Source organism: Camellia sinensis, chromosome 2 (assembly GCF_055761805.1).
Source record: "Camellia sinensis isolate YWXY chromosome 2, ASM5576180v1, whole genome shotgun sequence".
Classification (NCBI taxonomy): domain Eukaryota; kingdom Viridiplantae; phylum Streptophyta; class Magnoliopsida; order Ericales; family Theaceae; genus Camellia; species Camellia sinensis.
In genome coordinates, this window is record NC_138962.1 from 114,174,539 (window position 1) to 114,195,494 (window position 20,956).

Here is a 20,956-nt window from a genome sequence, read left to right on the forward strand (position 1 = left end):
TGCTTATGTGATATAACTGCTTGAATGCCTGTGGATGGAGGTTGAATTACCTAAATTGGAAAAATGCATTAAAACTGTGAGTTTTAAGCCTACTAGATAGTGGCAAAATCATGTTTTTCTAAAAGCCCGCTCGAAGGTGGCAAAACCCGCATTTTAGCCTACTTGCGAGTAGCAAACCATTTTTCAAAACAAACATGAAATGTTTTGTTCCAATTTAGGCGATTTGATCTATACTTGTTTGTTGTGCGCATAACATATTAATTCTAGACTAATAACCGGATTAAGAACATATAACGTTTTCAAAATCGGATATCATGGTTAGTAGAGGCCGATTTTCGGATCGGGCGAGAGGGGGTGCTCATAGCTGACCTTCCCTAATCGTACCCAGGTTCCCGAGCCGAGGCAACTTTGGTGATGACGGACACGTGGCCTCTGGCACCGAGTCAGGGTTTCCTAAATTCCCCCAAAAAATAAAATATTTAGGTGGCGACTCTGTATCTGGCAAAGCAGTCCATGTTTGGCACTTCTTTTCAAAAATCTGTTTCTCAAAACGATTTGCCGGATTTGGACTCTTTGGTTCAAATTAAGAACCGTGACACAAATCGAGTCCGAACTGTAGTGAGGCCCACGGGCGCGTCTACAGGTGGGATAACATAGATCAAATAATTATACATTGTATACTATTAAATGAAGTATAAGTGGTGTCTGCTAATCCCATTAAATTATGTTCCATACAAAAATATGACCAAGTCATGGACACATCTCCAATAGTACATATTTTAAGTCATGCTATGTGCACTAAAGGAGTATGGCAAAACCATATGTGTAAAAACCAGTTTAGGCCCACTTGGAATTCCACTAGCCTCCATCTCATAGTTTCCCATTGGTGTGTGAGAGCAAACAACAGCAAGGTTTTGGAGTGGAAGACAACAACCACCAAGAAGTCTACCACTTAGATTACCTCTATCAATGGCGTTAGGTAAGCAACTATTATTGTTTTGTTTTATTGATTTGACTTGAGATTTTGGGATTTAGATTTCTTTTGAAATGCCAAACTCTATCGATGTATTTTCTATTTTACATGCTTCACTTGTTTAATCGATGAGTATGATGCACATATGTCATGTTTAGATGCTTATCAAAACTTGGGTTCATGTTTTGTATTTTTGAATTATAGAAATCATGTTTTAGGTTCATATACATTACATACTAATGTGTTTTCTTGGCGTGGTGTGAAGGAGTACTTGGCACGTCATCTTCTTTCCTATTGCATAGTGCTTGCTCAATGCATCATTTTTCAATACAACCCATGTTTTGATGCTTACATGCAATATCTATGTTTTGTTTTGGTTGTTTTAGTATTATTGCTTAAATTGGAAATATTTGACCTTTTTTATAAAAAAAATCTTGCTTTTGAAAACTTTTTACAATTTAGAAAGTTTCCTAAAATCAATTTTGGAAATAAAACCTCTTTTGAAAAGTTTCCTAAAACTTTTTTTTTTTTTTGGAAATAAATCTTAGCAAATATGGAAAGTTTCCAATTTAAGTGACATTTCCTTTTCTATTTCAATCACGTAGATGTTCATTTTGTTTAAAGGATTAGGACTAATAATTGAGTTCATGAAAGTCAAATAAAGTCATAAATCTCATAAAATGAAAATAGTAAAGGCCAATTATTTGATTGAGCAATGGGTGCTCACATTAATGACTTTCCACTCATGTACCTAAACTTCTGAACCAAGTCTTTTAGTTGTGATGGATTAGTGCCTAAATTAAATGGAGTTAAATTGTTTCCCAGTTTTTCATAAAAATTAGGTAGCGGTTCCTTGTGGGATGTTCCCCCAAGTTGTACCGGCGGGCTTGACAATTCACCCATGTCTTATTGACAAAATGTGCAATGTGAACCGAGTGAGGGTCTAGTTTTAAATCTATAGATTCAACAATAGTGCGGCAAGTCCACTGATTTTAACACAAATGATAATAAATCAAAATATCTAATTTAAATATAAATCACCACAAACCAATATTTTTAATGTACAAATCAAATTCCTAATTTTAGCATATATGACAACAAATCAAAATCTCTAATTTTAATATAAATCACCACCAATCAAGATTCCAAATTTTAACACATCAAATTTCTCATGTTAACATAAATAATCACAAATTTAAAAAAAAAAAAAAAAATCTAATTCTAACAAATCAAAATCTAACTGATCTGAGTTGAAATGTTACACTTTGAGGCTCCCTATCTTATGTTTTTAGTCTTTTAAGTTTATGATATTTGATATAATAAAGTGTTTTTCTTCCTCTTCAGGTTGGTATCACCCTGAAGACAAAATAATCGCAAAAAGAGTAAAAAATCTGTGACTGAGTGAATCCGCACGAGCGGATTTCCCTACCTAAATTTCGCTATTGAGTGAATCCGCACGAACAGATTTGCCTCGCTATTTGTGTGCGCGTTTTTGACTTAGAATTGACTGGAGGGTATAAAAAGAGGTTTTGGGCACCTCTTTTGGTATCTGAAATCCTAGAGAAGACGGCTAGAAGTTAGTGAAGAAGAGCAAATCATCAATCCATGACTTTCTCTTCAAGATTTGAAGCGTTTAACCTCTCCATGAGCGGCTAAGCTTTCTTGTTAGGATTGAGATTAAACTCTAATCAAGTATCATGTAATTTTTTTTTTCAATTCTAGTTTTCTTTGGAATTGGATAATCGTTGTATGATTGTTTTTAAATCTTTTATTCAAATCATCTTTTCATTCAATTTATGTATTCTATTTCTGTGATTGAAAATGCATGATCATACAACTGTTTTACTTTCTCGTATATGCAAATCATGAGACGAGTCATGCTTAGGGAAGACGAATCGTGCTGCAACCTTAGTTTAGTATAGACGATTAGTGCCGACCGAAGACGATTCGTGCCTACATTTTGAATATACTAATCTTCTTAATGATGACATTGGGGCTTGTAGCCACGATACATCATTATTATCTGGGCCATTGATTCACTAGAATTGTATATTTTAATTACATGATATGTGATTAGTAGTGGATTCAAAATCCTAACCCTCTCTCCATATTTAGATTACTCTATTTATTTGTGCAATTATTTTAGTTTTAATCTATCTTTAGTAATCTTCTCTTCTTCGTATTAAATTAGAAATTACCACTCGAATTGATACAATCCAACCCAAAGTTTTATGGCACGATACCTAGACAATCCACTATTTTACTGAATTAATGTTTTATTTAGTTCTTTATTTTTGATTGAAAAACGGCCGATTACTAACAAATAACTATAAATCAAGAGTCATAATTTTTATTTAAGAATGAAAGACAAGAGAAGAGGTTACCTGTGAGAGAAGAGGCCAAGGGTTGTGCTGTGGTCCCTAATCTGTGTGGTGTGGTAGTGTGTAGTCTTGATCTACAAGTCGATGATGAATCTACGAATAACAGGCAGTAATGTGAGATTACAAAGAAAATATAGAGAAAGCACTCTGGCCAAGTGATGTGAATATAAAAATAAAGGCCATCATATATTTGAAGTTTAGGAGATTTTTTATGGAGGCCTACTGGATGTGCTTTGGGGGTCATCTGCTGTAAGTATTCAACATATAAGCTAACACCCAAAAAACAAAAAAACAAAAAATAAAATAAAATAAAGTAATTGAAAAAGTAAGGGGAAAACGTGACCTCCGTAGACCCTCTCCATTCCCGATCACATATAATACGAGTTTCTCATATTTTCAAAAGGGTTGGCCAACCCTAAATTCACATTACAAGGTTCTTAGGGCAACACAATATGTTGTCTATCAATGTCCTTCTAGACCTCACCATTGGTCGGATGCTTTTATATTCCATTGTTCACGCATTTCTCTTTTATGTCATCTCACATATGTACTTGTTTTTCTCGACTAGTATAATCTTTGCAACATTGGTGTCAATTGGAAGCATCACATGAGGAATCATTTAGAGAGTCGTATGTTATATCCCATGGAAGTCTGCATTCTCTGAGTTTACATATACAATCCAATGACCCTTGAACAGGTTGTAGATGCCACACCTTTCGCCGTATCTAGACATTCGATTTGACCCTTTCAAGTATGTTTTCGAGTTGTGAATCATCAATGTCTAAATTTGGCACAATATTGTAAGTTTTCCATAAACTAATCAGCCCACAAATTGCCAAATAAAAACTTATTCAGGCAAGAGAGTCGCCACCTAATTTTATAGGGAAACTAGGTAACATTTGACTTAATTTAATTTAGGTCATTGATCAGTCACAACTAAAATTCTTGATTTGGGAGTTTAGGTGCAAAAGAAGAATGTCATTAATTGAGCACCCATTTCACCCAAACTAAAGATTGACCTCTACTAATTCCTTTTTATGAGATTTATTTTCATTTTAATTCCACTTACTCATTATTTCACCAAAACATGTTAAACTAAACCGACATTCTATGTGATCCATACAATATATCACTCTAACTTGGATACTTTCATATTAGAAAAGATTTGACTAAATCTAATTTAGGGAGATTTTCCTACAAAGAGATAAATTTTCCCAAAATCAAAGTTTTTGAAACCAAATGAAGAAAATATTGTAATTAGGGTGACATATGATCTCCAAACAAGAAAATATATCAAATATACTACATATGGTAAATAAATCATGAAAATATGCTAAAGATGGAGAATATGGGTAGACACTCAACAGTGCCAAATAAGGGAGGATGAATTACATCAACTCCTTTGCACTAAAGCCGTGGAAACGAGATTAATATTATGTACGTAGACTCTAAACACAAACTAATGCAAGAATTCACAATATGCATCTAAAGGCTTGATAAACATCTAAATATGACATATGCATCAAAAGATGAATTTAACCAAATAAATCAATTGATCGTAATCATGCGCAACAACTAAAATAGATGAAGCTAATGGATAACCAGGCCTATACACATGATATGCATATTACGAAACCTAAAACAATTATACTCCCTCCATCCCAAAATATTAGTCCCTCTTCAAAAATCAAGTACAAAAAATATAAATTTCTTATTTTGCCCTTCTTTTAAATTAATAAATAATATAAAAAGTACAATTATGACATTGATATTCCCAAAAAATATACTATCAAATGGATAATTTTGAAAAATTAATTTTTTTCAAATGCAATAATTGTACTACCAAAAAAAGTTGGATTCCCAAAAGGGACTATTATTTTGGGACGGAGGGAGTATAACACATAAAAAGGTGTGAAAAATACTCCCTCCGTTCCAAAATAATGGTCCCTTTTGGGGAATCCAACTTTTTTTAGTAGTATAATTATTGTATTTGAAAAAAGTTAATTTTTCAAAATTATCCTTTTGATAGTACATTTTTTAGAAATATCAATGTCATAATTGTACTTTTTATATTGTTTATTAATTTAAAAGAATGGCAAAATAGAAAAATTATATTATTTTTGTACTTGATTTTTGAATAGGAACTAATATTTTGAGACAATGAAAAATGGAATAAGGGACTACTATTTTGGGACGAAGGGAGTAATAAAAAGAGGATAGATAACTACTCTAGTATTATGAAACATTCATGGCTTATGTTTAACCATTGTCAAAAATGGAAAACATCGCTGAAGTATATGAAAATAACAGGGGAGCAGATGCTTACTTATGGTTTGTTAATCAAACTGAAGAAAAATGGCGAAAGCTTAGTAAAGATAGAGGCCATGATGTTTCCATAAGGTTTTTAGAGTTGAATGCCTCTTTTCCTTTGCTTTTGGTAGGCTAAGAGCTCTATTTAGGTTGTTGGAATAGAGAAAATTTTCGAAGGTTTTGTGTATGTATGTGTGAGAGAGTGGTTTTCTTGAAAAATCTGTGTTCACCTTTCAAAAGGAGAGGGATGGGGGGTATATATATATAGGTATAAGAGGCTTGGAAGACAAGTATATAGACATTAGGTTGAAACCCTAATAGGTATATACACAGTCGTTCGGCTAGCCACCTTACCATAGGCGAAATAGGAGATAAAGGGTACGTTGGTTTCGATTTGCAGAGTGATTTTGAAAAAAAAAAAAATTTAAAAATTTATTTGATTTGTAAATTTTTTAAAATAATTTTTAAAATCACTTTCTCTCTCTCTTCTCTCTTTCTCAATTACTTTTTCTCTCACACACATCTATTCAATTATAACAAAATATTAAATTATTCAAAACTTCCAAACTCCAAAATTACTTTCAAAATACACAACTAATCAAATTAAAAAAATTTCTACTCTCTCTAAAATAATTTTTAAAAATTACTCTCCCAAAACCAAACCAAACATGCCCACAATCTCCCGAAAAATCAAATCTCTACGCACTACTAAGGACATGCGTCTACACATAGAGCCAGTGCGACCGTAGGTTCCTTTGCGAGTCACATTCTCGTAATCGCAAGTGTTGACTTACAGCTTGACTAAGCATGTGTAGCCGCAAGTAGGTGACCAGTGGGCCTCATGATGCTCGGTTAATAAATTTGACTTTTGAACAATTTTGTTACCTTTATGTTTTTAATTAACTACAAATTGATATTTTTGCATTTTGATTTGGAAAATCGATAATTCAGATTTAATTCGATACATAAATTGTCTCCTTTTAGAAAGATTTTGAAAGTATAATTTTTGCTAAGTTTGAAATATTTTTGAAAATGGGCCTGGTGAGGATGAATAGTAGCCTAACAATAATCCAAGGATACCAAAGCATTGGAAATGTAACAATGTCATCATTGGGGGCATCCAAAATGCCTAAGTCTTATGCTTAAGATGATTGAGCAAATATGAAAGGGAGAGATCTTGTTGCAATAATTATTGGTGATGATGGGGATTATAATTTTCACATTTTTGGTGTTTCAAGCTTCATTATTAGTAATTTTCTTGTGTAGCAAAGGACAAAGTTTTATTTTATCTTTTGTTGATTATTATTATTATTATTTTTTTAAAATTTAAGAATAGTGACAAAACTTCATATTTTAAAAAATACATATTTAAATATTATTAAAACTCACTACAATTTAGATGACTTTTAGGAACCGATTTGTTTTTGTCCCTAAAAGTCAAAATTTTGTTGCAAAAAATATTTGGCGATTAACGCCTGTCGCTAAAAGGTCTTTTTAAAAAGTCAACAAACAAAAATTATTAGCGACAAAATTTTAAAAATGTCGCTAATAAATGAATTTTCAAGGGATAATGATTATTTTTTGAGACACAAGTTTTGGTCCAAAGGATAATAATTTTATCACTAATTGTTTAATTTCGTCGCTAAAAATATAATGACATTTTCGACAATCAAAATATTTTTTTCCCTAAAAAATGATTTTGTTTCAAAATTTTATTTTTAAAACTATAATTTCTTGTAATAATCAATTTTTTTCAACATACAATCCCAACATAGTGTCAAGTAGGGGTGCAATTCGAGCGGGTTCGGTCGAGTTAGGAGGTTGTCCAAGCCCAACCCAAGTTGTGCTGAGATCTGCCCAGGCCCACCCAAGCCCGAATTATAACCCGAGGCTGCCTGTCCAAGCCCTACTTAAGTTAAACCTGAATTACCCGAGTTGCCTAAATTGTCCGAATTGTATTTTTTTTTTTTTTTTTTTTTGCAGTTACATTATTAAATTATTAAAATTTGACTCTATTTACATTTTTTATATATATACAGAGAAATCATTAATACCATTAAAACAAATAATTTATATAATATAAAAGATATGCCGCTATAGTAATTTTTACAATTTATGAGTGAAAATAAAAATAAAAATAAAAGTAAGATTTTATTTTATTTGTATATATAATATATATTCAATATGATTTAATAATCTAAATTATTTTAATATCGTGTATTGGCAAATAATTTATACATATATTTAATATTTTTATATATCTATATACGTATAATTTGGGCTTCGGATTGCTCGGATTGTTTGATATCTTTGCCCAAGTCCGTTCAAATTTAATTCAGACTATTGAAATTTTTACCCAAACCCGTACTGAATTTGAAAATATAAGCCCTAAAAAAATTCAAACTAAGTTCGGATTACTCGGGTTGAGCCCACCCAAAATACACCCCTAGTGTAAAGATGGGTTATAAAAACCTTTAATAACACTTCTACTTCTCATGGCCCATTTCTAATGACTTTAGGAAAAGGAGCACTTAAGGGTACATTATAAAAGCCCTAACCGATAACATTACTACAAGTTATGGGCCATTTCCGATGACTTTTAACGGTCAAATGTTAATTCTTTATTTGCTTGGTAATAAATAAATTCAAACTTTAATCAAAGGCTCTCTTCTCCAATGACCAACTTCTATTTATTTTTTATTTTCAAAACATAAAAGAAATACTAAAAAACATCACAATCGCTAAATAATATTAATTTGAGTTTATTTAATACCAAAGACCAAGAAGAAAGAGTAGGAGGACGAATACCAAGAGGACAACCACAAGGTACTAATTTCAATTGTATTTATTATATTTATAACGGTTAAATGTTAATTCTTTGTTTGTTTAGGAATAAATAAATTTTAATGAAAAGACTCTCTCCCCTTCCTCTAGTCCAATGACCAACCTCTATTTATTTTTTATTTTCCAAACATAAAAGTAATATTAAAAAAGGTAAATTATGTAAATGGTCCCTATAATTTACACGATGTATCAATTTGATCCGTGTTATTTTAATTTGTTCGATTTGCCCATTAATTTAATAGATTGTGTCATTTTAGTCCAATAAATAATGGTTGTTAAGTTTGGTGGACGGAAAGTATACACAATATGTCAATTTGGTCCCTGCAATTTACACAATGTGTCAATTTAGTCCCTAGTATTTTAATTTGTTCGATTTTGACAGGGAACAAATTGACATATTATGTAAACTACAATAACCAAATTGACACATAGTCTGACTTTCTGTCTACCAAGCTTAACAACCGCTATTTATTGGACTAAAATGACACAATTTGTCAAATTAATGGGTAAAATTAAGCAAATTGAAACAATATGGACTAAATTGACACGTCGTCTAAACTGTATGAACTATTTGTATAATTTACCCTATTAAAAAACATCACAATCACTAAACAATATTAATTTGAGTTTTGATAATTACGATGGCCAAGAAGAAAGAGTAGGAGGACGAAGACAAAGAGGAGGACACAAGGTACCAATTTCAGTTGTGTTTATTATATTTATATTAGTTATAGAGTGGGGCATTTTAAATGGAAGACTTGGGGTGGACGGTCATGTGTTGGTTGATAATTTATTTAAAAATTAATTAATTAAGATATTATTTTTTATCATCACTATAAAGAAACTTAAAAGTAATATTTTAAAATTTTTTATTTTTCATGTCTCAAATTTTTAGAAATTAATTAGATAACAATTAAGTAACTTAAACGTGTTCCATTAGTAGAAAACTTTCCTTTTATACCTAACCATTCTCACAACCATCATGTTCAGCCTTTTTTTTTTTTTGGGGTCAAAATTTCAGTTTATTTCGTAATATGTGCTCAAAAGCGATTATGTTATGGAACTCGAAAATATGTCTCATTTTCCTTTACTAACAGTGTCGTGCATTATTTTTTCTCTAGAATTGTTTCGAAGAAGAAAAGGAGATGGCAGTGGTTCCTCCATTTGTCCAATCTCCTTCTTTTCGATCCTCCTCTAGATCTGACCCGATGGTTGCCTTGCCAGTGTAACGCCTTGACTTTTATTACCCGAATTCATTTCCAAATCCTTATATTATTACCATTTTAAAAGATTGCATCCATTCACGAACATATACAAAATAAATAGTAACATTCTCTCACGACAACGGTGATAATATATAAATAAGATATGGTACATTACCCTTAGGCTTACATTGAATAACAATAAACAAAAACAAAAGGGGTTTACCCTTGTACAATACAAGGCTCTCAGCCAACAAATAAACGGCCCCATGGCCAACAAAGTAAAAGACATTAGGTCCCGAACAATTTTCCAATGTTATACCTGAAAAATTTATCAACACGTGGGATGAGCACTAAACCCAGTAGAGATCTCAAAGATCCTAACCAATTACAACATATAGATAAAAATGATCATGCATACACCATGATATACCATATAAGTAGTATGACAGTTAATATCCGAAAGTATACTCATATAAATACGTTTCTTCCCAAAACTTTCCTCTTGACACAACACAGTATGAAAACCATTTATTTCCTTTTACATTCTTATTATTACTTCCAAAAGATAACATTTCAAAACCCCATTCTTTCTTTGATAAAACTTTCCATGTTAACATAAGGAAATCTCAAGTTAACATAAGGGAATCTCACTTAAACATCTGTTTTGAAAATATAACCCCACATGCAAGTCATTAACTCAACCCCACATCTCACTACACCACACGCATCTACACACCAATACATCTGCTGTCTTCCCTAGTCATAGGCCCAAGGGCTAAAAGACAACCATAACACAAAAACCAATAACGCATATATTTAAAAATAAATAACTGAGTATAATGCATACGCCCAATTTCATCTCCACCGACATACAACACGAATGGTAGATTCCACAACACATATAACGCATAACACTTTACTGGCCTCACCAGGAAGGGGGTGCCCCCCAGGTCATACTTTACCGAGCGCAAATTAGAAGGGACGAAAAACCTATCACAAGGCACCACGCTTTGTCGGCTCAAATACGGCGGGAAACGGACCCCCTTTCACACTTTACTGAGCGCAAACCAGAAGGGACGAGGAAACCTCTGTCAAGGCACCACACTTTGCCAACTCAATACGGTGGAAAACAGACCCCCAAACAACATCACATTACAAACATAACAAGCTAACCAACATCAATAATACACGTGTGTAATACATACACCCAATCCAATTATCACAATCTCGACTATTAATAGTTAAATACATTAACCCACTTCCTTCAAAATGTGTGAAATCCCGTATTTTTGAGGTATTAATATTTTAATGAGAGATATTAGTGGTAGTTTGGTGGTAAGATATTTAGATGAGAATCTAATTTATTTTCTCTATTTATTTTATCTCTTTTTATCTTCACCTCATTATTATTCATCTCCTTTGTTTTCTAATTTTTTTTTTTTCATTATTCTTGGGCACCAAGTAAATTTCCTTTCTTGGACCCCAAGTTAGTACCATTGTATATATATATATATATATTTGTACCTCTTATTCATCAAATCTTTTTGTACACAATATCTATGGAATTTGTACACATAATAAATAGGAAAATCTTCCCAAAATCTTGAGCACATGGATAGCCATCATACCTCGTAGGCCATAATCATTGTACTTTAGTACAAACAAATCCCTTGAAATCTTGGAGCAATGATGACCTTGGTACCAATTCTATATATATACATTAGGAATATGTCCATAGTACACATATATTGAATAAAATATTCTCTATTTCCCTTTCCCATAGCTGGCCAACCTAGGAGAGCGTGAGGGATCAATTCTCAAGGCTTGTAATTATGGCATTCTAGAGGCACGAGCACCAAGTGCACCCCTTTCTTGCCCACCAAGTAAACTTTATTTTATTATTTTTCTTTTTCTTTTGTCCCAAGTATCCTTGCCTATAAATTGAGCTCACCTCTCAACCATTTTTATCATTCTTCTTCTTGGTCCATCCATATCTCTATTTCTCTCATTTTGTTCTCTCTTAGATTATAGAAATTTTGAGTTTAGATTAAGAGTGTATAGAGTGAGTGTAAGCATTTTCGTAAAGGAAGAGAGTTGTAGATTTTGTGAAACCTTACATACCTTATGCCACTTTAGAGATTCATGGAGAAATATCAAGATTCGAGTGTTGGAGATGGAGGCGATTGATTTGAGGTAATTTGGTGGTATACAATATGCTTCCCTAAATTCTCTTTGCAAAGAGTTTATTTTTAATTCCCATAAATTTGTACTCCTCTTAATTATTCTGATCGCTTGATAAATTTTGTGAAATTATTCATTGTTGATTCATTTAATTACTCTAGTCATTTGATAAACTCTGTGTAGTTATTCTGTGTTGGAAATGTTGATTTGTCTGGCTAAATGACGTAGAAATACTCCGTACATGGATCAAGTGGACTTTGCCAATATGCTCTGTACCAATAGCCCGGATAAGGCCTCCATGTCCGCCGCCATCTTCCTTATTAATTCATCTTGCTCCTTCACGCGATCTTCCAGAGCTTGAGGATCAATCCTCCGTCTTTGTCTGTCAGGACTTTGCGAACGAGATTGACGGGGGCTGTGAGTCCGTCTTCCCCTAGTATCTCTCCTGGGGTTATGTCGTTGGGGCTCCAAATCTGCCATGGGAGGGATAGAAGGTAATCTTTCACGCCTTGCTCCCCCATCTGGAGTTTGCCCGTCGATGGCGGAATGTGGCAATTCTTCAATGTGCGCCATTGTTTGTAAAGAGGAGAAGCTTTAGTCAAGAGGTTTTGTTCTGTCTGCAATTCCCACAGACGGCGCCAATTGTACGGGAAAGAAATAAACTTTCTCGTATAATCCTGTTGATCAAGTATGCGCTCCTCTGTACGTCGTCGCTTTATCACCTGAAACACAAACGTGAGCTAGCCGGCGGGTGTGTGCCGGAAACCTCTCTGATGCCTAAGTCAGTAAGCTTGACAAATAGACAAAAGCTCCGTGTATTCAGAAAGCAAAGTTGTGTGTTACCTCTCCAAAAGTGATGTTTGTGAACTTTTATAGGTTTCGTGTGGCACAATCCTAGTAGGACTTCTACTCCTTCATGCAGAGTCCTCCTAGGATTCATACTCCTGAAAAATAATGCTTATCCTTCAACACCCCCCTCACTGCTTAAACCAAGTGAGATGGTTTTTACCATGGCCGAACTCCAACATGACCGAAGTAATCATGGCTATGTTGAGCCGCAGAGTAGGCCGAACTATCCTTAGTTCGGTTCTTCCTTTCGCTACGTCTTATCTCGGTTCTCTTATGTACAAACCATGGTGTTCAGACCGAGCTATCGACTAGCAAGGTTCTGACTGTTCTAACCACAATACGCCATGACCGGACTAACTCTGCGACCGACCTAACTCCAAGCCGCTGCTGGACCGAAGTAACATTACATTTATCTCGGGCCGGAGTAATTCTGTACCTCTCTTGGGCCGGAGTAATTTTACGGCCTTTTTACTCAGCCCTTCGTATTGTGGGCCATAATGACCATCTCCCAGCTCGGCCCAATTTTTACAAAAATTACCCTCTCAGTTATCAACCAATTATTTTCTTAACACATCTCTAGGTCTAGAAAATATATCAAAAAATGAACTTATAAATCATTATCCTAAATAAATATAACATACCACAAATATTAAAATTTCATATAATGTTTAATATTCATATAAATAAGGCTAAAGCAAACAATTCAGTATGGTATGAACAAATGAATTCGACAAACACCTTAACTCAAGATAGTCTTTACTATTTATATAATTAAATCTGGACCAAGCAATTAATTTATGTCTAATAGTCAGCATTCAAATTAAATTCCAAATTATGCTTTAACACTAAACTGAACAACGATTAATCTGTGAATTGTATAAAATTAAATATTCATCATTTAATTTTGAAATTTTTATCCAATATACAAGACTCATATGGTCATAACATATAAAAATTTTAAAATTTCTGACATCAAGAGGTATTTTTAAAAAAAATACAAAATCAAAAGCACTACTCAATTCAAGAATTTTAGAAAATTAGTCCAAAAGATTTTTGCCTTGAAAATTTTACCAAGCATAACATCTTCATTTATGAAACTTACATAAAACTTTCATAAAATCTCATCTTGTGAAACTATTTTTTTTAAAAAAAAAAAAATTCGCCATACAGATCTCTAAATTAAAAGTTCAAATTTTTTTCAATCGTTACATCAACTGTAAAAATAGATCACTTTCACCACCTCCAGAAGAAATGTATTTGTTAAATTTCATAATTAAATGGGTCAATATGTATAAGTTCATAGATAAAAAAAAATATAAAATATATAAAAAAAAATGAAATTTACTAATAATTGAAGGATCTTGATATAATTAATTTTTTTCTTTAATTATTGTTGCAAATAACCAATAATTTTCTGAGATAATCACACCCTAGTGGGTGTCACATAAAAAAAAATACGAAATCATTAAAAAGTTTACAATTTTAATTACTAATATGTGTAAAGTTTCTCACTAAAAAGTTTTTCTAAAAACTATTACTCAATGAATAATGTTAAAAGAAATGTTAGGAACCCACCCTTATAGAACAAGAATTTACCTCGAATGTATTTGTATGGTAGAGATTGAATTAATGAAGTGTGGGGTTCAAATATAAAATGAATCTAAGCCATTAATTTTTTTTTCTGAATAAATTCCGATTCATAAGGGTGGATTTGTAATGTTACTTGATAGGCACGGCCCAAGGTCCAGGGGCCCAGCCCATGGCCCAGGGACCAGCCAGCCAATGCTAAGCTAGGACCAATAGTACTCAAACACCTATCAAACAGGGAATTAGCCACATAAGCAGACAAACATCTTGCAAAGTTATTGCACCTACACATCAGCCATTTAATGAGGCCATCGTAACATTAAATACAGTAAGCCCTTCACACCGGAGTATACAAAATCACCATGAACGATGTCAACTAGACTATAGACTTTCCGCCGACAAGACAGCTGGGAATGGACAAGAAAATGATGAGCAAAGGATATAAGGAAGCCTTGGAGATATGTTGGAGGTTAGGTTTTCATTCCCTTCTTCTCTTTCTCTCTAACCAATTACTATCTACCCTAACCTAACTTAATCGTTAGAGTGTCCGTCGAGAGACTACTTCCCCCTTTGGACCTTTTTGAAGGCACATGTCGAGGATTCAATAACCAGCAGACTCACTGAAGACTTGGGCCAGTCCTATCCATTCACCATTGATTACGTAGCACTATCAGTTGGCGCCATCTGTGCGAACTCATCTCTGTTAGACAGTTGTGTTCATTGTCACCAGAGGGAACTCCGTTACCACCCATCTCTTACGTTAGGGTGGATGGTCACAACAAGGTCCATGGCTTCACAACACAATGCTGGTAACCTTGAAGCTGAGTCCTCCAACCCAAATAATCCACCTCTATATTTCGCAGAACTCACCAACAGCATCAATCGGTTGACCGAACAAAATCAAGCCCTGGTCAACGATACAAACCCACAATCATCACCAATTCCCACCATATATGTCCCAAGGAATATTTCCACCTTTCGGCCTCTAGCCTCAACCGTCGAATCTTGACGATCTGCGTGCCTCTCCTCTAGGCTCGCAGCTCCGTCAAGAGGGACCATCATTTTTCCATAACCACCCTCTACCTCATCATGCTGCTGTCCATGAAGGTGAGACTAGCAGTGTTCAACTCCCGATTCATGGTTATGAGGACAATGCCCCCGTTTGGAATGAAAAACTATGGGCTATGAAGGTTCAGCTGCAAGGGGTCATGCAGAACATGCAGCAAAAACCTTCTTCCACCGTCAACTCGCCTTTTACCGCTTTCATCAGAGATATAACTCTACCTCCTAAGTTCAAAATGCCATCGGTTGACACCTTCGATGGTACCACCGATCCGATCGACCACGTAGAAGCGTATCGAACGTTTATGACCCTCTATGCCTTTCTAGACAAAATCATGTGTCGCGCTTTCCCATCACGTTAAAAGGGTCGGCGCGACTCTCGTTCAGCCAGCTTCTCCTAGACTCTGTCACTTTCTTTCACCAGCTCAACGAATCCTTCTTGAGCAATTTCATCAGTGTTCAGCGGCAACGACGTCTGGCGACTCAACTGCTAAATATCTTAGAAACTGAGGGAGAGTCGCTACGCAACTTTGTCACCCGTTTCAATACAGAGGCCTTACAAGTGAAGGAAAACGATGACAAGGTCATTCACATAGCCTACATGGCCGAATTACACCTGTTGGATTTTCTCGTTTCCTTTTCTAAAAACCCCCTAACCGCAATGGCCACCCTTCTTGCCAAAGCCCAAAAATACATAAATGTTGAGGACTCCCTGGCAACTCGTCAAGACTCCACATCTAAAGCCTTGCAAACTAGGGAAAAGAGAAAAGAACCTGAGCCCAAGCACTCACAATATACTCATCGACCTCTTCAATATACATACTTACCCCTACGCTTGGACCAACTAGCTTCTACCCGACCACCTGTTCGGTTCGAATGGTACACACCTCTCAACTCACCTATGGAGCAAGTCTTGTATCAAATTCAACGTGACTATAACCTTAAATGGCCCTAACCCTCAAAATCTCCCTCTACCCGGCAAGACCAATCTAAGTATTGCCATTTTCATCATGACCACAGCCATACCACTGAAGAATGTGTCAACCTTAAAGACCAAGTTGAGGATTTGATCCGCCAGGGGTGCCTCAACTGGTTCACAGCAACAGGTCCCCACCAAAGGCCTAGGATTGACCCCCCAAGGCACAATGACCAGCACACCCTTCCTAGATAGCTTGAACCACCTAGGCGACAGGATGACCGGGCTCCACAACAACCCCGAGCATAAGACGGTCCTGCCTCCCTAGTAGGCAAGATTAGAATCATCGCTAGAGGGCTCGCGTGCGGCAAACCATCTCGGTCAACACAGCGAGCTGAGCTTAGAAAAATTAGGCAAGGCTCCAATAAGAAAGTGACAACCCATGCAATGGTCTGAGCCGATCACTTTTACGGAGGCGGATTGCACGGGCCTTTGCTATCCCCACGATGACCCTCTAGTCATTTCTGCTCTCTTATCAAACTACAAAGTCAAACGAGTACTTGTCGATAATGGCACCTCCTCAGACATTATCTTCCTCAACACCTACCGACAACTCAAGATCGAGGAAGAAAAGATGTCGCCTTAACAGACCCCTCTGCTTGGCTTCACCGGGGATCGGGTGACCTTCCTAGGCTCCATCGACCTTCCAATCACCATCAGAGAGTATCCACAGCACTTTACAAAACTCCTCACTTTCCTCATCATTGACTATTCTTCCGCTTATAACATCATACTTGGACGCACAACTCTCAACGCCTTCCAAGCTGTGACCTCCACATACCATTTGGCCTTAAAATTTTTGACTGATCAAGGGGTCGACACAGTGAGGAGTGAACAGACGGTGGCCAGAGAATGCTATGTCGTCTCGTTAAAGGAGGTCAAGATGAGAGAGGCTATGATCATAGAAGGCCTTGACGTCAGAGACGAGGAAGAGCTAATCTGAGGGAAACCAGTGGAAGAACTAGATAACGTACCCAATGATTCCACCGACCTGACGAAGACGGCTAAGATTGGCAACTAGCTACCCCCTCAAGCCAAGGCTGCCCTTACAGCTCTCTTAGCCGAGCATAATGATGTCTTTGCTTGGACTTACTCAGACATGTCGGGTATTAACCTTTCTTTTATTACTCATCGCCTCGGTATTGAGCCCCAGTTTCAACTGTTCCGCCGAAAGCAATGCATCTTTTATCCAGAGCGTAACAATCTCATCACTGCTAAGGTGGGCAAGCTGTTGAAGGCCCAATTCAATAGAAACATGGACTATCCTAAATGGTTATCCAATGTGGTCTTGGTCCGCAAAAGTAATGGCAAATGAAGACTTTGCATCGACTATTCCGACCTCAACCGAGTTTGCCCTAAAGATAGCTACCCACTACCTAGGATAGATCTATTGGTCGACCCAACGGCGAGGCACCAGATGCTTAGCTTCATGGATGCTTTCTCAGGTTACAATCAAATCTTAATGCACGCAGCTGACTAGGAGCACACCTCTTTCATCACCGACAGAGGGATTTATCACTACCATGTAATGTCATCGGTTTGAAGAATGCGGGGGCCACTTACCAATGCTTGGTTAATGCCATTTTCAAAAGCTAGATAGGTCGGAACATGGAGGTCTATGTCGATGCCATGCTCGTCAAAAGCAAACTTCCATCCGATCAATTAGAAAACCTACGAGAAACCTTCCAAGCCTTGTAAAAGTATAAGATGAAGCTAAATCCCGAGAAGTGCGCCTTCAGTGTTGGGTCTAGAAAGTTTTGAGGTTCATGGTCAGCCATAGAGACATTGAGGCCAACTCAAAAAAGATCAAGGCCTTAATAGAGATACAATCTACCAGAATGGTCAAAGAGGTTCAGCGGCGCACAGGCAGAGTAGCCGCCCTCAATTGCTTTATATCAAGGGCAACCGACAAGTACCTTCCGTTCTTCAAGGTGCTTAGACAGACTTTCGATTGGAATACCGAGTCCGAGGACGCATTCCAACAACTAAAATAGTGCATGGTGAACCCTCCCCTCCTCTCTCAAGCAATCCCAGGGGAGGCCATCCTTCTTCACTTAGCCATCTCCCACACTGCAATTTGCGCTGTCCTAGTTGGAGAAAAAGACTCAGTCTAGTCTCTAGTTTATTACATTAGTCGCACACTTCGAGGGGGCAGAACAAAATTATCCCTTATTGGAGAAGGTGGCTCTCACTGTAATCATCACCTCCAGACGCCTCCGACCCTACTTTCAAGCACATTCTATAGTGATTCTCACTGACCAGCCTTTGAAAAAAGTTATGCAACAACCTGAGTCATCAGGCAGACTCATGCAGTGGTCTGTTGAATTAAGTCAATACAAGATCTCCTACCAACCCCACACAGCTATAAAAGGCTAGGCTGTCACAGATTTCATCCTGGAGTTCACCAACCTTGCTCTAGACATACCCTCTCCACCAGTACACGCCATCACTGATATAGAGGACCTCTACTCCTAGATTCTCAGTGGTAACGGTTCATCCAGCAAAGAAGGTAGTGGAGCTGGCTTAATCCTCACCACCCTAGAGAGTGAATACTTTAAATGTGCTCTCTAATTCCTGTTTGTCGCGAGCAACTACAAAGTCGAATATGAGGCCCTAATAGCAGGTCTTCAGTTGTCCAGAGACATTGGGGTCGCTCATCTTCGAGTGTCCAGTGACTCTCGATTGGTCGTCGGATAGATAACCGGCGAGTTCGACACAAAAGAGGGAACAATGCGATCCTATAGGGACATCACTCTTCCCCTCACCCACCTCTTTAATAGTTTTCACATCAAGCATGTCCCCAGGTCAGAGAATTCCCAAGCAGACGAAATGGCCTAGTTAGCGAACCAATCAGACCTCAGCAACGGTATCCGAATTGAATACCTGACCCACCCAGCCGTTTCACCAGATCAACAAGAGGTTCACTTTAGGACGAGCCCATCCCGTGGGTCCAAGACATTATCCCATTCTTAGAACATGGAGTTCTACCAAAGAATCAACAAGAGGCAAGCAAGATCAGGGCTCGGTCATCTAATTATGTCATTATCAATGGCATCTTGTACAAGTAGGGATTCTCACGACCATACCTCAGATGTCTAAATGCTGACCAAGTTACCTATGTGATGAGAGAAATCCATGAAGGGGTTTGTGGTAACCATTATAGGGGATGGTCTTTAGCCCATAAAATCCTTTGCATAGGTTACTTTTGGCCCACGCTTAACCAAGACACCATCGACTTTGTACTCAAATGTCACAAGTGCCAAAGGTTCGCCAACATCCATCACGCCCCTCCAACAGAGCTAATTATGCTCAACAATCCTTATCCCTTCGCCAAGTAGGGAATCGATCTCGTAGGCCCCTTGCCAACCGACTGAGGCCAAGTAAAGTTTGCCACGGTTGCCATCGATTACTTCACAAAGTGGGTGGAAGCAGAGCCCCTAGCCAAGATTACCAAGTGAAATACCACCAGGTTCATTTGGCAGTCTATTATGTGCCACTGCGGGGTTCCTCAAGCCATCGTCTCCGACAATGGCAAGCAGTTCAACAACGCCAAATTCAGAGAATTCTGCAAAGAACTCAACATCAAGACTTGTTTTTCTTCCCCTGGCCACCCCCAAGCTTACGGGCCAGGTGAAAGTCACCAACCGATCTCTGTTGAAAATAGTCAAAACCAAGTTGGAGGCTGCCAAGGGACTCTGGGTAGAGGAGTTACCAAACGTGCTATCGGCCTATCGAATGATAGCCAAAACCCCCACTACAAAGACCCTTTTTCGTTTAACATACGACACCAAGGTAGTTTTCCCCGTGGAAGTTGGCCTACTGACTGCCATGATCCTCTATTCCGATCCACAACTGAACGAAGAATTTCAAAAGGTCGATTTGTACCTCATCGAAGAACTGCGAGAAACAGCTACTATTTGACTGGCTTCATACCAGTAGAAAGTAAGGCAGCACTATAATCGCAGAGTCCAACCCAAGGAATTTGCAGTGGGAGACTTAGTCCTACGAGAAGCAACTCTTGCCACCAAAGACCCGACCGAAGGGAAGCTCGTAGCTAAGTGAGAAAGCCTTTACATTGTCAAATCCAGACCGCGTCCAGGCACTTACCATCTGCAAGATATGGAAGGCAGAGACCTCCCTCACCTATGGAATGTTGAACGCTTGAAGCGGTATTTCCAATAAAACAGAGTCTTCCCCTGTTGTTTTGTTCATTACACTAATCAATCCACCTGTTTATTTTTTGTCATTTCAATAAAATGTACACGCTTTCAATGGCACTACTGCATATTAATGACAAAGTTATTCCCCCTCCATTATTAGTGTTGAACAATTTGCACAAGATTGAGCCCAAAGAGCTCGTCCACACTGCGTCTTCCAAGCCTCAACCAGACTGAACCCAAAGCGCTTGGCTAGACTGAGCCTAGCAAGCCTCAATGAAACTGAGCCTGAAGAGCTCAGCCAGACTGAGACTTAGCCCTCCCAACCTTATCCAGACTGAGCCCAAAGAGCTCAGCCAAACTGAGCCTAGCAAGCCTCAGCCAGACTGAGCCCAAAGAGCTCAACCAGACTGAGCCAAGCAAGTCTTAGC

General features: G+C 37.2%; 1 protein-coding gene across 1 annotated transcript; it reads left to right on the plus strand.

Annotated features, from left to right (window-relative positions):
• Positions 1-19,896: 19,896 nt before the first annotated feature.
• Positions 19,897-20,289, plus strand: LOC145818685 (uncharacterized). Its single transcript, XM_082912916.1, has one exon. The coding sequence runs from the start codon at positions 19,897-19,899 to the stop codon at positions 20,287-20,289; it is 393 nt and encodes a 130-aa protein (XP_082769042.1).
• Positions 20,290-20,956: the final 667 nt, after the last annotated feature.

Bases quoted from the DNA above. Each gene is read 5' to 3' on its own strand.
- LOC145818685 (XM_082912916.1), top strand. From the start codon at position 19,897: ATGGCAAGCAGTTCAACAACGCCAAATTCAGAGAATTCTGCAAAGAAC.